The following is a 21,901-nucleotide window of genomic DNA, read 5'->3' as shown; positions in this document are numbered from 1 at the left end:
ATTACTATTATTCTTAATATTCTTATTTATTTCTTTATTATTTTATCATACTTACAAGAACATCAGTGGCAATAATAAATAAATAATTATTATTCTGTTCTTATTATTAATAATAAATGATTGTTGATGTTGTTCTTGTCATTCATTTTTATAATTGTTGTAATAATTATTACTTTAATTACAGTCTCTCTGGTATTTTTTGAGTTATTGTTATTTTCCCCCATGTTTTTCACTGATGTATTCTATTAACCATCAAATTTTAGTCTAATTTGCAATTAATAAACCAGCTAAATCAAAATAACCCAACCTGTTCATCGGCGAATGAGCACAGTTTAAACTGGGTCAGCTATGTTTCATAGTAGCCTACATCAAACAGTCCATACTTTTGACCCAGCACAATCCACCCAACAATGTGTTGACAAAAACAACCCAGTACTTTTTTTTCAATGTCCATTTAGAATACAGCCATTGGCATTGGCCGTATATTTTCGTTGCATTGATTCGACTGAATTTGGTCACGAATGCCAGACTCTTTCTGTACATCTATCATGTATTCGCATCTATGGCCTCTGTGTTTTACGTCATCTAGAAGCGCGCAAGTGCCTTGTGGCTGACAGCAGTTAGTAAGCCACACGGTTAGTTAATACTTTTAGGACAATCCCTTCTTTTTCTAATTTCCCGAATTAATACGATGTCTTCGCTCCTGAAGGTGGACAATGAAATCAAAACAAAGGTAAAAGTCTTGCCGTTTCCTTTATTTAAACGCGCCGCACTTAGATCAACTGTGTGTAAATGTTAGCATAACGGCTAGCCGGCTTGCTCGTGAGTCACCTCGTGAGCACATCTGCTATCTTTCAGATCCATATTTGCTTGTAAAATCAAATATTTTTTAAAATAAAATGTAGATTTAGTTGTAAAGTAAGTTCGGATTGTACATATCAAATCCTCAAGCTGAAGCCGAAGCTCCCACATGTTCGGCGGAGTCAGTGTTAACAGCGGGTGTGCGGATGAAGCGTGTTTTTAGCACAGCAGCATGTCGTACCGTGAGAATTGGAGAGAAGTTTACCATCGTTTTTTACATTAGCGAACTGAAAGTACTTTTTAATAACTACTTATTTTTGTCAAATGTTTAGGGTGAAGATCGTGACGCTAATAAATTAATCCAGCGGGAATCGGCTCATTATATTGTGCATCAACATTCAGCGCCCTAAAACAGAAAGGCCGCCAGCTGTTTTGTTTGCTTAAAGCGATTTTATTATAAACAAATCCAGATTGGGGATTGCCTGAGTTGTTTCTTAAGTTACATAATGTTTTTGTCTTGTTAGGTTGATGCTTTCAGAGAACGAATTACATCAGAGGTAAATTAACGGCATATATTATTATATATATATATATATATATATATATATATATATATATATATATATATATATATATATATATATATATAATGCATATATTATTTATATTTGGACATTTCTTTGACTATTTTACACGCATTGTTTAATTATTGAACTATAGGCTGAAGACTTGGTTGCAAACTTTTTCCCGAAGAAATTGTTAGAACTGGACCAGTTTTTGAAGGTAAGGGTTTATTGGTAAATTATGATCAGGGTTTTTGCTTGTTAAAATGTACTTTGCCTCTCTTCAGATTGAAGGCAAAAACGAGCAGAACGTTTTAAAATAGCAAAGTCTTGATTAAATGCTGCATGCACTTCAATGACTTGAATGATTTTTAGTTTGTTGTCCAGGACATATATCCAAACGTCCTTAGATTAAATCACATTTACTTGTAATGCAAAATTATTTTTTTTTCAAGCTAAATGTTGAAGAAGAACTTTAAAAATCTAAACATCAACATAACCTCAAATGAAAAATCTTTAGAGAAATCAACCATCATCCTTAGCATTTAGCAAGTCTAAACTTTCATTCATAATGGTCTTAAAAAGTCTTACATTTTACTTGGTGAAACCTGCAGAAACCCTGTGTATTACTTAAATGTCTTTAATTGGTTTTAAAAGGGGCTGAAACCCCAAAATGATGCATTCAAACTTTTACCTGTGGTACAAACACTAATACATTTGATCACTTGTAGGATCCCACAATTAATATCACGGAGCTGAAGGAAATTCATTCAGAGATTAATCTGACAGTGCCAGACCCAATTCTGCTTACAGACATCCACGATGGGATCGAGGGGGTAAAAAGTCATTTTCGTCAAGTATCTTCTTTATTACTCAGTCATAATCATCTATTGATGTTGATCTAAAATCTCTGAATATGATAAAAAAAAGATAACCTTGACATATTTTTCTCAATAGCAAAATGCTAAAAAGAGGAAATTTGAAGATGGAGCAGGAGACGACAAAGGTGGGAAGTGTCTTTAGTTTAACAAGTTACACAAATACGTTTTGAAAGTGTGCAGTGTTGATTATCTATGATAACACATAATTGTTTTATTAAGTGCGAGCTCTCATTGAAACTAGGAAATATTTCTTTCTTTTTTTTATATTTATGCAGGGTATATTTTTAATAAATATGAATCAATGTTTATGAGCAATTCTCAGAGCGACACTGGTGTTTTGACCCTGGATGAATGTATTTTTCCATTAATCATTTTACTCATTCTATTCCTAAAGACGGTTTTTAAATTAATCGAACCTTTTTGCTGCCACCTACTGGCTGTTTTAGAGTTGTATTTGTATATCTGTGATGGTGCTTTATTCATAATTGGCCTAACTCTCAGCAAAATACTGTTTAAATGTTCTGATAAAAAAAATCAATAGGTAAATCTTGTTTGTTTGTTTTCCTCTCTCTCCAATGTTGCACTGCCTTACTGACACATCCAGCCCTCACTCTTCCTTACATTATCCTATGGTTTCTGTTTGTAGTTGGCGGGACCAAGGTCTTTGTCATGCCTGGTGGAATGATGAAAAGCAATGGCAAGCTGGTGGAGCTGATTGAAAAAGTCAAGCCTGAAATCAGAACTCTCATGGAAAAATGCAACACGGTATGTTGATAGCCTTGTGCCAGCTTTCACTCAAGCGTGTTGGGTAAATTATTAAATAATTCTCCCATGCTTTCCTAGGTCAAGATGTGGGTTCAGTTGTTAATCCCAAGAATAGAAGATGGCAACAATTTTGGCGTCTCAATTCAGGTGTGCTGCCACATTATACATTTTATTTTTCTCAGCTTGTTACATTGAAGGCGGCAGCAGCATGAGATACATTTAGAATAAAAGGGCGAGTGTTTATTTAATTTTGGACTAAAACAACACTGTGACCTTTGGACTTATCAGTGAAAGTCAAATGCAGAAGTTGCTAGCCACTGACCTGCAATTGTGCTTGTTTGTCATCACTGCCCACAGGAAGAGACGGTTGCTGAACTCAGAACAGTGGAAGGGGAAGCAGCGTCTTTCTTAGACCAGATATCCAGGTGCTTCACACTATCCATAATAATGGCAGACAACAGCTTACTTTTAAAATTTCTTCATATTAAAAAAAAAAAAATCCTCATCTTTTTCTCCAGGTACTATATCACAAGGGCAAAGCTGGTTTCCAAAATAGCAAAATATCCTCATGTTGTAAGTCATCAGGACACCTTCATACGAGCGTTTATATCAGGTATATGTGCTTTAATTATATTTAAGATAATCTTATGTATTTAAATGTTTAGGAGGATTATCGCCGCACAGTGACAGAGATTGATGAGAAGGAATACATCAGCCTCAAGATTATAGTGTCAGAACTGCGAAATCAATACGTAAGTATCGCTGTACTAGTTGATAAATAATTCTGCAAATTATTCTGAACACTGTAAAAAATGATATGAGCAGTAAGTTTATGATGAACTCCTCATTGAGTCTATTTACTTCTGTAAATGTATATTCAGTTTTTATAATAATGTTAGTAATATTGAATATGCAAGTGTTTAGAAAATGTTTGTACAATAGTTTATAAGTCATATTTTCTGTCTTTAGTAGATATTAGTGGTGTAACGCATCACAAATCTCATGGTTCAGATCACATTAGGAATTTTTTTGTCAAAGGGGAGGAGCCAGGTATCATTTGCTTTGCATTTATTACAAAAACAGTACTGCAAGACACTTTTGGTTTTAACAAACAGAAATTAATAATCAGCTAAAATAAAATAAATAGTAAAATATTCAGTACTGTGATAAATTCACCGTTGCTACTAATATTGCTGATAACGCTGATGTATAAATATAACATTATAATTTGTACAACCAATATTTCTTTTTAGTCTCATTTTCAATAAATTGAGTTATTCACTCATAAAACCTCATGTTTTATTGCTAGATGGATCATTTTTGAAGAATTATTCAGTGACGTTTTTGATGGCTGGTTGTCGCCACCTATTGGTTAATGTAATCGCTGCCTGCAACTTTCATTTTTGAGCGTTGTTTTACGTGTATGACAGTGATTTTTTTAATCTTTATCATAAACATCAGTGGTTTTATCTAAACTATAAACTGTTCTCCCAGTACTTCTGTGTTATTTCACTGTTTGTAACTTCATAACTGACTCAAGACTAAAGACTGATTAGGATTCATGAATTACTGAAGGATTAATAATTATATGCAAATCACCATCATTTCTATATTATGTTGTGTGGTTGTTAAGATCCTGATCTTTTACTGATTAATCATGCTTAAACTTGAACTGAATGCATTAATGCAGGCTAAACAAGTAGTGACAGAAAACACCTTTAATGAGACCCACCTCAGCCCGAATAACCTACACTGAAAAAAATTATTCAAAGATGATTCCTTGGATTTACTAAAAATTTTTTACGTTAAGTGGTTGTAAACAATTAATTTATGTTGAATTTAAACCAACAAATTAAGTTGAACATTGCTCAGTTTAATTTGTTTGTTTAAATTCAACACAAATAAATTGTTTGCAACAGTTTTGCATGCAACACTTTTTTCAGTGTACCACAACTTCCGTCATCATTATACTTTACAGGAAAGCCTAAATGCTTTCATACATGTGATTTGAATGACGCGAGAGGCGATCTCTCTGTGATCGTAACAAATTTAGGATTGGATCAGGGTGGGGGCAAGTAGGAGCGCCCGAGCTCTGAGGGTTGTCGAAATTCCAAATAGAACCATAACAAATGATTACAATTGGCTTAAGATTGGCAAGGAAAATTCGGCACATGCGTCAACCAGCAGAGCTTGGGAAGTTTAATAAAAAAAAAAAAAAAAAGTAAGATTAATCTACCAGTAAAAAAGGTATTAATCCGCGGGCCATGTGTGTTCTAAACCATGCGTTGTGATCCGTACGAATCATAGATCAAACTTGATCTGCTACACACCTAGTGGATATTTTATGAGATTTTCTGTAGCTTTGTTTACCAAACAAGTAGTACTAACTGGATTTGCATTGTAAACCTTAAGTTAAAAAGCTATCTTTTATTTCATGTGTTAATATTTTTTTTATGTTCCCAAAATCGTTCTGCATAAATCTGCTGTTTTTATTTTAATTATTTAGAAAATCATATGCAGAAATGTAGAAAAAAAAGGTTTATTTGATTTGACTGAAGGCATTGGTGTAATATTTTACTGTGTAGGTTGCGGTGACTTTAATAAGCTAAACTTGTTCTGCAGGTAACATTACATGACATGATCCTGAAGAACATCGAGAAGATCAAGAGGCCGAGGAGCAGCAATACTGACGCCCTGTACTAAGACCCCCATCCCCTTTCCTTCCCGGCCCGTTTCTCCACCATTTGGAGCTAGTGTTAGCCTTCAGGTGGTTCTAGAACATTTCCGTCACCCATTATCACCAGGCCAAGAGACGCACCACTCGATCGAGCCTGATAGAACATGCCACTTAAGATAGAATTGTAAAATACGGTCACTATTTTAAACCCTTCAAAATAAGCCTTTTGATTTTTCATTTTTGTTTCTTAGCGGACAGTGTAAATGTAAAAAGGCAGAGCCTGAACATGCGTCGCAAGGAAACTGTCTCCGATTTGTTTTTCTTTCTTTAATTAAAGAAACACTTCAACCGTTAGTTTTTTTTTTTTATCATTTGCCAAGCCAAATTACTTGTAGTTGTGAATGTGAATCCACTTCTGAGCCTCTCTAGGGGTCGTGTGATTGATGGATCTACCCTTGATGGTCGGTTTCTCCGGTCGAGAAGCTCTTATTGATGCTGTATTTCACTTAAACGTTTTGCGTTGTTCATCTGAAATGTACGTGTAGGCTAAAGAGTGGAAGCGAGGCAGTTCATGTGTAAGATTTTATTTGGAGTGTGAGCTGACAATTATTACATGGAGTATTATATTTTCATCTGAAACAACTGATTCATCAAATCCTGGAAGCTTTTTATTGTTCTTTTTGTCCAGTTTTAAGAGTGATACATTTTGCTGAATAAACTATTGTTTTTACAATACATTCAAGGCACGTCATTAACTGCTGTTGTGCTGTTTTTTGTGAATATTTTTTTTAGTTCGTTGTGTGCTGCATGTGTTCAAACAACAACAAAAAACATTAAGCTTCAGATGTAAAGTTGCTTTAATTAGCTTATTGCTAACAAAAAAAAACACAATTTGTATGACAGGTAATTTTTCCTTGTAGTTACACACTACCTGACAAAAGTCTTGTCGCCTATCCAAGTTTTATCAACAACAAGTTCTAGTTGATCATTTGGAATCAGAAGTGGCTTAGATGAAAGGCAAAAGCCTCTAGATTACACTTATTTTACTAAAATAAAATATGACCATGCCTTGATTTTTAGTTATTTAATTAGGACAGTAAGGTCTGACTTTGCTTAGACAAAAGTCTTGTAATTTAACAAAAATAATGTACAGTATAGAATATAAAGTCATGGTGCAGTGGAAAAAGAATTAATATTGTGTATGACTCCCATGAACTTGGACGACTGCATCCATACATCTCTGCAATGACTCAAATAACTTATTAATAAAGTCATCTGGATTAGTAAAGAAAGCGTTCTTGCAGGACTCCCAGAGTTCAACAAGATTATTTGGATTCATCTTTAATGCCTCCTCCATCTAAACCAGACATGCTCAATAATGTTCATGTCTGGTGACTGGACTGGCCAATCCTGGAGCACCTTGACCATCTTTGCTTTTAGGATCTTTGATGTGGAGGCTGAAGTATGTGAAGGAGCGCTATCCTGCTGAAGAATTTGCCTTCTCCTGTGGTTTGTAATGTAATGGGCAGCACAAATGTCTTGATACTTCAGGCTGCTGATGTTTTCATCCATTCTGCAGATCGCTCACATACCCCCATGCTGAATATAACCCCAAACCATGATTTTTCCTACACCAAACTTAACTGATTTATGTGAGAATCTTGGGTCCATGCAGGTTTCAATAGGTCTGCAGTATTCGTGATGATTGGAATGCCATTCAACAGATGATTCATAGGAAAAATTGCACTTTTACAAATGATTAACTAGAAGTCAAGTTATTTGTTGCTCTTACATCTGGGATCATCGACAAGACTTTTGTCAGGTAGTGTATGTAATGAATTGGCTGGTACAGCATCTGAACTACAGTTTCAAATACAAATGAGTCAAGAAAAAAACAGTAAGATTTAAGACTATTTCAAGATTCTGTCAACCTAAATTATGCATGAAAATATTATGTTTAGTAATTGCTGAAATAAAGCACTGCCTTCACATAAGAGTATATGAGAAAGAAACCATTAAAAAGACATTCTCATGCTACAAATGGTTTTCATATGTACACTATTTGCATAAATGCACTGAAAAAATTATTCAAAGATGATTCCTTGGATTTACTGTATTTTCAAGGTAAGTGGATGTAAACAACTGATTTGACCTGAATTTAAACACAAGTTAAGTTGAACATTAAATTTGTTTAAACTCAACCCATATAAATAGTTTGCAACAATTTAGCAGAAATCATTTTTATCAGTGTGTGTGTGTGCTATTTGAATAAATCAGCAAACTAGACTTAGACAACCGTAAGCCTTTTAGTGTACACTAATAATTACATATCAAAAGGCTTACTCACAAAAACACTATTAGTTCTCAGATTGGATAACTATTAGAGCTTTTTTCTTTAGTTTAAACATTTTTATTAATTAACTAAAATTCAATTTATTTAAACTTTGAACACATTTGCTTCTGTGATCTTCGCAACAAAGCAAACCTAGAAAAAGAAAAACAGAAATGAACACTGGTTTGAACAACATGCTCTAAAATAATTCATCTTTTTGTAATGAATGTCTTTGTACAGAAAAAGTCTTAAAATTACTTAAATTTTAAAAATAAAGTTTTAGGCCTTAAAAAGTCTTAAATCCACTGAAATATTGTGTTGTAGGTCTTAATTTCCCTTTGTCCACGTAAAGCAACCCAATTGGGCCAACACCTGTCCAATCACAAACATTCCATCTCAATAAAAGTTTGTTAACTCTATTCACCATTATGGCTTGATTATCTTCCTTACAATAACATTTGTTTATAATGTTTTTTTAACATTTTAACTGGGACATTAACAACAAATCCTTAGCGTTTAGCCTTGTGTAAGTCTGAAATTTCATTCATAATGGTCTTTAAAAGCTCTTAAGTCTTGACTTGATGTAACCTTGTTGTAATTTCAGTCATCTCCAGCAGGTGTCAGCATGGAGGAACTGGCGTTAATGCTCAAGTTGTTTTAGAAACTTGAAAACTGATCGACTGAACAGTAACAGTGTAACACGTTAACCGTTTATGTGTGTTTCTCACTCTCAGTTTCGTGTTTATTCAGAGGTAAGTAATTACGGGGAATGGGTGTGTGAAAAATAGGTACCTCATAGAATATAAGCAGGGTGTAAAAACTCCTTGGGAACTATGCCGATGGCACCATCTAGCTCACCGACCCACCATCCATAGATGTTATATTCCTAGTGTAGAAACACAGAAATACAGAGACATGAGGAATTGGTCAATGACTGGAAATAGGACACCAGCATACATATTTCATAGCATTAGACACAAAGCATCAAACTAAATCTTATGTAGGCTAACCCTGGACCACAAATTCAGATGCATAATTTATTAAATTGACATCTATAGATATCATTAAAGTTATTAAATAAGCAATTAATGATATACTTTAAGGGTGACGCAGTGGCGCAGTAGGTAGTGCTGTCGCCTCACAGCAAGAAGGACGTTGGTTTGAGCCTCGGCTGGGTCAGTTGGCATTTCTGTGTAGAGTTTGCATGTTCTCTCTGCATTCGCGTGGGTTTCCTCCGGGTGCTCCGGTTTCCCCCACAGTCCAAAGACACGCGGTACAGGTGAATTTGGTAAGCTAAATTATCCGTAGTGTATGAGAGTGAGTGAGTGTGTATGGATGTTTCCAGGAGATGGGTTGCAGCTGGAAGGGCATCCGCTGCATAGAACGTGCTGGATAAGTTGGCGGTTCATTCCGCTGTGGTGACCCCGGATTAATAAAGGGACTAAGCCAAAAAGAAAATGAATGAATGATATAGTTTATTAGAGTTGGTCAATATTTGGCTGATATACTGTTTAAAAATCTGGAATCTAAAGGTTCAAAGTTATATAAATGTTGAGACAATTACCTTTAACACTGTCTAAATGAAGTCTTTGCAATTTACATTACTAAATCAACATATTTAGTTCTGATATATTTACATATTTCTTTTTATATATGATAAAATGTCTGACATTGTGAAGCACTTCGGTAGCACTTGAAATAAATCGGTAACACTTTATAATAACTACACACTATGAATCATATATTAAGTAGTAGCAAATGGTGATTCGTTATCTGTTAAGCATTAACTCTACATTAACAGACGCTAGTAAGCGGTTTATAACTGCAGATACAAATGCTTTATTCTTGACTTATATACACCTATATAATATGCTTAATAATTGTATTTTTATACTTTGTTAATTATTATTTTTTCATCACTAAATTAAGTATTGCATCATTTACAAACCAGTCATTTGAGAGAATCTGCTGGTTTTTAAGATTATTAAGAATACGTAAGTAAATGATTAATAAACTATTCAAATTAACATTTATATATCTGATTATGCAGGCATTAATAGTTCATTTGTATAAATGCTTTATTAATTTAACTTCATCTAGTTTTGTGACCTAATCTAAAGTGAGGACTAATTCTGCTTTATAAATCCCTAATAAATGACGAATAAAGGCTCAGTTCTCTTCTAAACAGGAAAAAAAAAATAAAGGACTTTATTAATTTCAATACATTTGAAGACAAAAATGAAACTGTATCAAATGAAAAATAAATCTTTTCAATCTTAACTAAAATAAAATGACTGTGAGGTTTAAACATCACTAATAATGTTGAAATGTTGTATCATAATATATTATTAAATTATTAAACTGTTATTGTTTTATCCAATTCTATGTTATATTTTGACACTCCTGTTATTCGGAAATGTTTCAACTTCACAGTAATTTGACTTTTTAGATAGGATTGCACAGATGTATTGTTCATTTTGATAATGAGCCTTTAAGTGTCATTTATAAGGGATTTATAAAGCATAAATAGTCCTCACTTTAGATTAGGTCACAAAACTGGATGAAGTTGAGTTAATAAAGCATATATTAACATACAGAGTAACTATTACTATATGCCTGAATAATAAGATATATAAAAGTTGATTTGAGTAGTTTATTAATCATTTACTAACTCATTCTGAATGATCTTAAAAACCCCAACTACTCCTAAATATAACTGGTTTGTAAATAATGCGATACTTAATGTAGTCATGAAAATTAATCAGTAACACAGTATGAAAGTACAAGTATTAAGCACATTTTAAATGTCCTCATAAGTCAGGAATAGAGCATTTGTATCTGCAGTTATAAACTGCTTACTAACATCTGTTATAGTAGAGTTATTGCTTAACAAATAATAAATTAACTATTTGCTAATGCTTAATAAATCATTGAAAGTGTGTAGTCATTATAGTGTTACCAATAAGATTGAATTGAATTTACAGTGAGAAATGTACAAAATATCTTGACCATGCTGGCACAAAAGAAAAATCAACAATTTTGACTCATATAATGAAGTAATTTTGTCTGTTGGCAGAAATATATGGTCCAGCGCCACATATGCAAACAAATTAAAATCATGTTATGATTGTACAGCTCTTTTGCTCACTTTTTTTTCAATACTTGTTGTTTTATCGATGCTTTATAAATAAGTTGATCTGATCAGAATCAAGTTTCTTTATAAAAATATTACTGTTCAGCATTTGATCTAAAAGTGAAATTTACTGGATGTTTTAGAAGTTAGCCAATATAATGCATCATATAGCTTTTGTCATATAATTCAAAAACTTGACATCATGAAACAATTGTGTTTTGTGTTAAATCTATTCAAATCCAGGCTTTGGACTGCAAAAACAAAGTATCATAATGTTTGTAATAAAACAAAATTGGTGCACCTGCAAACAGACATTTAAATGCAAATCGAAATGTTAACTTAAATGGCGAAACAGCAGTTGAGTGTTTAATTAAAAACAGTGTGATCATTCTGCTGTTGGAAGTTATAGACAATAACTGTCACCGGAGATCTTGACATAAGCAAGACTAGCTGAAAGGCTATTGAGGAAACAACAAATCCACAAATGCATCTGGGTGCAGAAATGCATCATGTGGGATAGTGTCTTACGTCTTGAGTGAAATGTAAGAAATGCTTAATTTTTGTCATGGAGCTCCAGCCTAACATTCCCTCGATTCACTCCTCTTGGAAATCAAATACCTTTAAGAGCTATTCCAGGCCAAAGCTCTTCAGAGTAAGAGTGGAGAGAGCCCCAGATATCTGGCCTTTAATGAATGAAGACAGATTCAGGTGGACCGGGGCTTATAAATGAGGAGATTACAGAACGCAGAGATAGAAGTGGAAGTGTTTTAAGAGCTTTAGTATTCCAGAAGCACACACTGTACATTTAGACATGATGAGCATGTCATCCATCCACTGCCTGCTGAGGAGAGTAGGAACTAATTACCTTCCTCTCTTTAAGCACACCCACAGTGCTGCGAGCCTAATGTAGTCCTCAGCCCATGCAGATGAGCCGCTCTAATGATGCTATACGGAATAAAATCCATCTGGACGGTGAGCTGAATGCCGTTGTGGCATCTATGTCTCAGTACAACTGAGAACTTGAGCTCTTTGTCTGAGATGTGTGCGGCTATGCAGATGGGAATTGTTGGAGGTGGAGATTGATGTTCTTATATGACAGTTCAGTAAACAAGAAGTTAATATTGGGGAACTTACATTTTAGACCCAATATTGCCAGAAGGGGCAATTCACAGAGATCGTGCTCTGCATTTTAGTGTGCCACTTTCCATTCTTGTTCTATGCAGTCATTCACTGATGAACATGTTTGACTGATGCGTTCACATCTTGTGCATGTCACAGTGTTTTAAAATTTCGGTAAATGTTTTTGAAATGATTGTGCTTAAGCTTTAAAGGTATTATTTATCCATAAATGAATTTACCATTGAATTTTCAATATCATTTACCCCTTTATTTGTATGGTTTCAAATAGGGCTTCACAATATATCTTTTCAGCATCGATATCGCAATGTGCACATCCGCAATAGTCACGTCGCAAAGATATGGATTGTTAAATCTGGATTATACTTGACCAGGAGGTATTTAATTACTGTATTTATACAATTTATGCAACAACAAAAATGTTTTTCTTACTTAGAATTTTTGTCTTTGTTTCTAGTCCAAATATCTCCATTTCAAAAAGAAAACAAGATTATTTAACTTTATTAAACTCTTATTTTTGTCTTATTTCATCTGAAACAAAACAATATTTTTACTTGATCTAAGATTTGGTTGTTCATATTTGTTCTAGAAACGAGACAAAACAAAGTAAAAAAAAAAGCCTTTTTTGCAGTGTGATTATTCAATTTCTGTACCTGAATACTGTTAGACTCCCCAGAAAACCGTTAAATAGTGTTATTCAACTCTCTTGAGGAACTGGATTTACAACGCAATAATTATCGCAGAGAAATAAAATATCGCGATATCAGATTATTCCAATATCGTGCAGCCCTAGTTTCAAACATTTAAGGGTTTCTCTTTTTTGCTGAACACAAAAGAAGATATTTTGAAGAATGTTACAAACAGGTAGCCATTGAATTCATTGAAGATTTACATATACAGATGAAGGCAGAATTATTAGCCCCCCTGTTTATTTCTTCCCCAATTTCTGTTTAACAGAGATTTTTTTCAACACCTTTCTAAACATAATACTTTTAATAACTCATTTCTAATAACTTATTTATTTATTCTTTGCCTTGATGACAGTAAATAATATTTTACTAGATATTTTTCGAGACACTTCTATACAGCTTATAGTGACATTTAAAGGCTTAACTAGGTTAATTAGGTTAACTAAGCAGGTTAGGGTAATTGTGCAAGATATTGTAAAATCATGGTATGTTCTGTAGACTATGGAAAAAAAAATTAGCCTAAAGTGGCTAATAATTTTGACCTTGAAATGGCTTTTAAAAAATTAAAAAATGCTTTTATTAGCTGAAATAAAACAAATAAGATTTTCTCCAGAAGAAAAATTATTATCAGACATACTGTGAAAATTTCATTGCTCTGTTAAATATCATTTGGGAAATATTTAAAAAAGGGAAAAAAATTTAAAGAGGGCTAATAATTCTGACTTCAACTGTATGTACAGTAAATGATGAGAGAATATAATGAACTATGCCTTTAATAGCACTTTGTTTGGAAACATAGGCTCATTTTACAACTTCCCTAGAGTTAATATAGTGTTTCACCATTTTTGAATCCATTCAGCCAATTTCTGGGTCTGCCGGGAGAATTTTTTGCTTAGTTTAGCAAAGATTATTGAATCAGATTAGACCATTAGCATCTCACTCAAAAATCACCAAAGAGTTTAGATTTTTTCTATTAAAAACTTGACTTTTCTGTTGATTCATCGTGTAGTTTCAAGGCTGATATGACTACGCTCTCATTCCAGAGTAATAATCAAGCACCTTTGCTGCCATACCATGACAGAAGCAAGCGCAATGCTATTATCGGGGATCTTAAGTCTCATTCATATTGAGACATGCATTTCAACCTGTTCACACACTCACAAGTCACACCTTGTATCTCACACTGAGATGTAAAAACATGAGCTGGTATTTACAATTAATATAAAAGATGCAAGCATATGGAAGGAACTGGAGTAAATAATCTGATGTTAAAGTTTTGTTTCCATGTAAATTACATGACCCAGCCGCAAAGACATTTGTTAGTAGGTAACGAAAGCTAGCAGTTGCCCGACGTGACTAAGAGTAGAATGTAACCCAATAGCATGAGTAATTGATACATGTGAACTGATATAGTGCAACATACGACACAAATAAACCTCAGAATGTGTCAACATCTGAAGCGGATCAAAACCTTTCCAAAGTTGTCCTAAAACTATTGAACAGCACCCATTCTTTATCAAGTTTTAATTAGGACGATTATCTAAACTCTGGTCATTTCTGAGCAAGCTCCTAATGATCTAATCTGATGCAATGATTTATGCTAAAAGCTAAAAGTGCTCCCTGCCAGGCCTAGAGCTCAGGTGAATGGTTTCAGAGCTGGTGATCCTCAACTGTTCAACTCAGTTGGGAGTTGTAAAATCTATATTGTCCTCCACAAAAAAAGGAGAAAAAAAGGGTATTTCTTAAAACAAACATCCTCTCTGACTTCCTACATATGCTCAGTTTACCTAATACCCACTTTATTAGGTACACCCAGGGGCGCAGCTAGGAGGGGAAGTTAGGATGATTCTAAGGGCCCATACATTTAGGGGGCCCCCAGAGACATAATAAAGGGCCCGCGATACCCCCCCGCTCTTCACTTTCATCCACGATACCCCCCACCCCACCCCAGCCCCTAATAATTAGGCATTAGGCAAGGACAAGATGATCTGCCGCAGTTCAAACCGAGCATCAGATTGGGGAAGAAAGGTGATTTAAGTGACTTTGAACGTGGCATGGTTGTTTGTGCCAGATGGGCTGCCTGAGTATTTCAGAATCTGCTGATCTACTGGGATTTTCACGCACAACCATCTCTAGGGTTTACAGAGAATAGTCAGAAAAAGAGAAAATATCCAGTGAGCAGCAGTTCTATGGGTGTAAATGGCTTGTTGATGCCAGAGGTCAGAAGAGAATGGCCAGACTGGTTTTAGCTGATAGAGAGGCAACATTAACTCAAATAACCACTCGTTACAATTGTGGTTTGCAGATGAGCATCTCTGAATGCACAACACATCCAACCTTGAGGCGGATGGGCTACAGCAGCAGAAGACCACACCGGGTGCCACTCCTGTCAGCTAAGAACAGAAACTGAGGCTACAATTCACACAGGCTCACCAAAATTGGACAATAGAAGATTGGAAAAATGTTGCCTGGTCTGATGAGTCTCAATTTCTGCTTCAATATTCGGATGGTAGGGTCAGAATTTGCCATCAACAACATGAAAGCATGGATCCATCCTGCCTTGTATCAACAGTTCAGGCTGGTGGTGGTCTAATGGTGTGGGGGATAGTTTCTTGGCAAACTTTGGGCCCATTAGTACCAATTGAGCATCATGTCAATAAGCGTGAATCATCTCAGACAGGTTTCTTGAACATGACAATAAGTTCACTGTACTCAAATGGCCTCCACAGTCTCCATATCCCAATCCAATAGAGCACCTTTGGGATTTGGTGGAACAGTTTTGCATCATGAACTTGCAGCCAACAAATCTGCAGCAACTGCGTGATGCTGTCATGTCTATATGGACCAAAATCTCTGAGGAATATTTCCAGTTCCTTGTTGAATCTATGTCACGAAGGATTAAGGAAGTTCTGAAGGCAAAAGCGGGTCCAACCCGGTACTAGTAAGTTGTAGCTAATAAAGTGGACGGTGAGTGTAGATGTCCATAAATGCCTATAGGGTGTTTTTTATGCAAATTTTGAAAAATTGTGACATTTTAACAGAGAAAATTAAAAGTAAAAAGTAATTAAGTACTTCCTGGAAAAAGAAGTACCAACTCAGAAAGCGTGCAATTGCCACCGCAGACCTAAATTAATCTGCTAAAGTCAAATCAGTTGAGAGAGTTTTTCAAAGATTAATTCATAAAAATTCACTTGTTTCATTCAATTTCTGAAAAGCAAGTTTGGATCAACAGTGTTCAGGAGAACTTGGGACTGGAGTTGTCTAATGATGGATTTAGGAAACACCCTTAAGTGGGTAAATGTTTCATTGACTAATGTGGACCATTTAATGTTTCACGTCACTGCATGTCACAATTGTTCAGTCAACCAATTTGTTGACAAACCCTGATTCACACAGGGAGAGTTGTGTGTTGCCATCTACTGGTCTAATGACAAAGGCACAGTGTGTAATTGCTGCTGCTAAGTTGTAGTTTGATTGTTGTGACTGAATGGGGAATCATGGGAGTGGTCATATTCATTACATCCAATGGGACTCCTGCAGAGACCATGTTCATAGATGAGTTAACACATTCAAAACATACCATCATGCTAGTATAATACCGAGTAAGGCAGAAAACCAAAGTGAAACAAGACCAATGAAGCAATTTCTGATGAGTAATTCAGATCAAATGCAGCGTAGCTTTTATCATGTCAACAGTCGACCGCTTCTGGTTCTTCCTCTCGTAATCAGGTGAGGAAGAAGCAGCGCTATTTTATCATACTTAATACATTTCAAGGTTGCTCAGGTTGCTCTGTAGCACAGATTTTGAATAACACAAACTGAGAAGCAGTATTAAAAACATAAAAGGTTCCAGTCCTGTTGAATGGTGAATCAACAATCATAATCAGCAATCAAAGTGAAGGACTGGAACAAACTGTTGTATAATACTCCTCGAAATCACAGGTGTGTCCATGGCTGATGAATCCATTTGGAGCAATCTGCACCTCCTCCCATCCAACACGCCTCCTCTGCCCCGTACCCGCACCCTCCCCAACATGGTGTAACTGTGGGTTCAAACAGAGTACACACGCAGTACAAGAAAGAGAGTCAATACATTCCAGTGCAGTCCGTCCCATTTCGATGACTCGTGTCCTTTTCATTCCTGCCTCATTTTTCTTGCCTCCCAGTATTAGCAATCTGCTTTTCGGCAATGCATCTGTCAGCTAGAGGCATTTGGGAGACATCCAATCTGCGCCTGACCGTAGAGAGGGTTGTTATAGAGATTTAGCCGAAAGAACTGCATGGGACTGGGATAATGGGTGGCTTTTTGGGAAGCGGCTCTGTAACAGGACAGGGTCAGGTGCGTCTCAGTTTGGTCTAGGTCTGGTGGGCAGCTGCTGTGAAAGTGAAGCGCTACTCGGCGATGGCGCTGACCTCCGTATGACCTTCTTCCGAGGAAGGCGGAGTTGGCACAGGGAACATCGAGAGTGTTTGTTGCCATGACAACACCTGCAGTGTGCCACCGATATCATTTATTTCTCACTCAGGGGGGCGGCTGGCAATGGTGTTCAGATGGGCCCATTGCTCTCTGACCGCGGGACAGATTGACAGCTAATGATGCCTTAAAAAGGAGTGGCTTAACTTCAGAAATATCATGACAGGCTCAAAAGTGAGTCCTAACATCAGAATACCTGAAAACCTTCCTTGCTTTCTTCTCCTATCTATAAATTTCCCTCTAAGATTACATGCTTTGCATGGACACCTCCTTTCTCAATTGCGTTTTAATCATTTTCCTCATTTGCAAACTCTCCCTCGGTGCCCGCATGCATTCATTTTTTTTCTGTTGCGAGTTGAAACACACACACACACACACACACACACACACACACACACACACACACACACACACACACACACACCATGGAGGCTGGAGACATGGTAATAAGAATGAGACATGAGGCCTCTGCCCCTGGCCACCAGCTGACTGAGGTAGGCCTTGGGAGTGATGGAGCGCAGGAAGTCTCTCATTGCCCCGCCGCTGAACCCGGCGCTCGGGTGCTACAAACCCCCCCTTCGCTTCTCCTCTCCTGATTCTCCTTCCTTAACTCGCATCGTAAAGCATTGGCACCACATGCTCAGTGCTGCACTGGGACTCACTCATCCAGCCATCTTAAAAGACAAACACCGATACGTCACGTTGTTTGCTAGTCCTAAGCAGCAGACACAGCAGGTGGCGAACAGGTATTGATCTGCAGCTCCGGCAAAGACAGCCGTCGTTCAATTTGTCTCAATCAGCGCATTTCATTTGCATGTCATTTTCATCTTAGCTTGCCATTAAGAACTCTTAAAATTAATATTTGCTTGACGTAGTCGGGAGGAACCGCCACAGGCCTTATTTAATCCCAAATCCTTGGCGCTCGAAGGTGCGACATCCAGTAAAAATGCGGATGACCAAATAATCTGCCATTGTAAAAGTACACTTGGGGATTACTGATGGCACTTAAACTTAATAGGCATTTAAAGTGGATTGTGTATGCTGCTGAGAGCCTGTAATGATGGCTGTTTATGTGGCCTCCCATTTATAATAATTATGCAGAGTGTGAGGGGGGCGGCCGCCGTGCAGTTCTGGACTATTGGCTTAGGCTGAATAATGACCTACTGTAGTTGACCGGGAGATGACCGTTGCCTTCTACATGACCCCAGAACCCCAGACTCACCCCTTGATGCCTCTGCTGGTAAATAGAAAGCTCAATATATGTCTATAGAGCGCCTCTGCGGCCACAATGAAGGCAGGTCCTTAGATGAGTGTGTGAGAATGAGTTAAAAAGGAGCATCTATTTCCACTGGATTTTCCTTTTCTTTTATGGCACCTTTTCCTTTTCTCTGGGCATTTTGTAGGAGACTGACCCCCTGGGCGGGAGGCCAACCAGAGCAGTAATCTGTCTGAAGTTTACGAGGATGTGTCCCAATAGGGAGGAGATAACACTCACAATCACCCGGTTTCGTCTGTGAGAACCACATATTCACATGCAAATTCACATTTATGTCTACCTGTAAAACTTGCACAGTGAAACGTGAGAAAATTGATACGTACACATGCAAATGGCGTAAACGTGGTAGTTTTCCAATTAAACTGAAATGCTTAATATGAAAAAACTGTGAATATAAAAACAATTAGTTACACGCAAGGAGTTTTTTTCCACAGGTTTTTTAAACAGCAGCAAACGGCCACCCAGATAGAGAAAGTATATAAACTTCAGCCAGAAGGTGGCAGTAGTGTCCACATCCAAAGTGATGGAGCGTCTGGATGTTAATAGTGGGTTGGCTCTTGACAAGACTGGCATCCAGAATGCCTGGTTTACAGCCCCTAACGGTGAAAGTATAAAGCACATGCTGTAGAAAGGCCAGGACGAACTGAAAGAAAGGGATATCACTGGGCTTGCATGTTAAAAGAGTCATGGAGATGTCTGCCTCCATCTTTAGTGCAATAAATCTCTTTGCTTCTCATTCCAGGATTTTAAGAGGATTCCACTGGGAATTCTGGCATGCGTTGTGTCTGACCTTTGGGAGTCATGTACTTTGAATCTAGGGGCATAAATTAAGAGTTAGGAATGTAAAAGGATGGCATGGTTGAAGAGGAAAAAAGAATGGTTTAAAAAAATTCACCATGGGCCCCTTCAACTGAATACAGCGCAAAGAGCCAGATTTACAACAATAAGACACATTAAAGTATATGTGTTTGGTAGTGAACATGTTATGTGATTAGAGGAGGATGAAAAATATCAGCAAATATCCTTTTGCTGTGATTCTTCAGCCCTGAGGACTGAGTGCAAAGCTGGCAGATCGATGTTACGGCATGCAACATATACAGCAAGACAATGGCTGATCTGAAGATAACTGCTGTTATCAGTGCTGTATGCAAAATCAACTTTATATTAATAGATCACTGGTAGATTAAAATTAATGTTGGGTTTCGTCTAGGCAGTGAAGTGCAGAAAGTTTTTTTTCCACCACGCTTTGTTTCAAACATGTATGACTTTCTTCTGAAAGGAAAAGATTTTACAGTCTAAAACACAAAATCCACATCCACTGGACCCCGTTGACATTTATTGTTTACTGTAAACAAAAATATTGCTACAAATTAAATCTGTGGTTGCCAAAACTTTGCCATAAAAGTATGATTTTAACATTTTGTAACAGGCCTATATTTCATTTATTAAGGTCAACGTTCCAGGGGAAACACCCATAAAACTAGAGCAGCAGCAACCCCACATTGTCTGAAATGATACTTGAGGACGCTTCTGAAGAGGTCTACAAGATTCGAGAGATACAAGTGCAGCCACTTTCGAAAATATCGCTGTCAAAAAAAGCCAGTTCAATTACATGTTTTTTTCCAGCATGCTTCGTTCCAAACATGTATGACTTTCTTCTGTGATGCTCTAAGATGATATTTTGAAAGAAAGATTTTAGTCTAAAATGCAAAATCCAAATCCACTGGATCCCAGTGACTTTTATTGTTCACTGTAAACAAAAATAGTGCTACAAATTAAAGCCTTGGTTGCCCGAACTTTGCTATAAAAGTATGATTGAAACATTTTAGGTTTTACAAATTTAACAAATTTAAAAAATGCATTTGATCACAAACAGATTAAGCAAATAATACTAGCATATAGATTGCATGCAGTGTGATGCAATAAATATTAAACAACATATTTAAAATAAAACCCTTGTGTACATAACCATAAAGATGAAAAATATTTTACTTAAAATCGAATCAAAGTAGGGCTGAGCAATTAATCGAAAAGTAATTGAAATCGACATTCAGAACCTATAATCGATCAAATTTTCCCAGGACAGTTTTTTCAATTACTTTCCCTACCACATATCTGTTAGACTGAGGCTGATTTTTACTTCCGTGGCCACTTTGCAGCTACATCTGATCTCTGGTCAGGATGGACGATGGACCCATTTTTGAGCCTTACTTTGCACTACACTGACGATGCTTGTAAGCTGCACCAGAGATGCCTTGAGATGGCATATTTTCCATTACATTAAAACTATTATTTACATTAAAGTATTTGTTTACAGAAGATTCAAGAAATGAACTGCTTTAAACATTATTTACAGGATATACATGAGTTAGTTTATTTAGAAGAGAGACTGCTTATTTTCTACATTTAATATGAAAAACACTGAAAATAATTAATTTTGTTTCCAAAAGTGCAAGTTATTTATCCAACATGTGTTTTAATTTCAGTTGTTCAATGTTGATGTTCAGTAAATAACCACAGATAGATGGTAGTGTGTGTTTCCTTCCATTATTTTAAAATCAAGTAATATACCCTTCATTCAAAAATCTCTCTCACTTGTAATATGTGAGCCTATTGACTAGTGAACTGAGCGCAAAAAAATTAAATTAATAAATAAAATAATCATTCATTAATTGTGATCGAGTTAAAGTGTTCAATTAAGAGAGATTTTGATTTTGGTGTGCTGGTATTTTGGTATGGTGGCTCAGTGGTTAGCATTTTTGCCTCACAGCAAGAAGGTCACTGATTTGAGCCCCGGCTGGGTCAGTTGGCGTTTCTGCATGGAGTTTGCATGTTTTCCCCGTGTTAACGTGGGTTTCCTCTTGGAATAAGCTAAATTAGCCATAGCGTATGAGTGTGAATGCGAGAGTGTATGGGTGTTTCCCAGTGCTGGGTTGCAGCTGAAAAGGCATCCGCTGCATAAAACATGTGCTGGAATAGTTGGCGATTTATTACGCGGTGGCGACCCCTGATAAATAAAAAGACTAAGCCGAAGGAAAATTAATGAATGAATCTAACGTAAAGTGTTAGAAAGGTAATTTTATCAATTTATGTTTTTCACTATAAACTACACTGTAACACCCAATAAGTTAAGGTAACTCAAACCATTTGAGGAAACCAATTGCAACAAACTA

At 36.3% G+C, this 21,901-nt stretch overlaps 2 protein-coding genes across 2 annotated transcripts in view; one reads left to right on the top strand and one right to left on the bottom strand.

The window, feature by feature from the left end:
* Positions 1 to 585: 585 nt before the first annotated feature.
* psme3 (proteasome activator subunit 3) lies at positions 586 to 6,442 on the top strand. The gene is made up of 11 exons (XM_056469658.1): positions 586 to 733; positions 1,326 to 1,358; positions 1,522 to 1,584; positions 2,096 to 2,200; positions 2,322 to 2,370; positions 2,892 to 3,010; positions 3,089 to 3,157; positions 3,368 to 3,435; positions 3,529 to 3,583; positions 3,676 to 3,762; positions 5,633 to 6,442. The coding sequence occupies exons 1-11, from the start codon at positions 692 to 694 to the stop codon at positions 5,711 to 5,713; spliced, it is 771 nt and encodes a 256-aa protein (XP_056325633.1). The 5' UTR covers positions 586 to 691; the 3' UTR covers positions 5,714 to 6,442.
* skap1 (src kinase associated phosphoprotein 1) overlaps positions 6,256 to 21,901 on the bottom strand; it is a 50,039-nt gene continuing 34,393 nt past the window's right edge. The window contains exons 12-13 of the mRNA XM_056469657.1: positions 8,812 to 8,905; positions 6,256 to 8,172 (exon numbers count right to left, since the gene is read on the bottom strand). Of these exons, the coding sequence (XP_056325632.1) occupies positions 8,813 to 8,905 (93 nt within the window). The 3' untranslated portion in view covers positions 6,256 to 8,172; position 8,812. The remainder of the gene's footprint in view (positions 8,173 to 8,811; positions 8,906 to 21,901) is intronic.

This window comes from Danio aesculapii, chromosome 12, assembly GCF_903798145.1.
Source record: "Danio aesculapii chromosome 12, fDanAes4.1, whole genome shotgun sequence".
Taxonomy (NCBI): Eukaryota; Metazoa; Chordata; class Actinopteri; order Cypriniformes; family Danionidae; genus Danio; species Danio aesculapii.
The sequence above is the reverse complement of the archived record's forward strand: the minus strand, read 5'-3'. Positions and strand labels throughout refer to the sequence as shown.

Coding starts and splice junctions, on each gene's coding strand:
- psme3 (XM_056469658.1), top strand. CDS start 692: ATGTCTTCGCTCCTGAAGGTGGACAATGAAATCAAAACAAAG. Junction 2,371..2,891: donor TGGAGCAGGAGACGACAAAG/GTGGGAAGTGTC, acceptor TTCTGTTTGTAG/TTGGCGGGACCAAGGTCTTT. Junction 3,158..3,367: donor ATTTTGGCGTCTCAATTCAG/GTGTGCTGCCAC, acceptor CACTGCCCACAG/GAAGAGACGGTTGCTGAACT.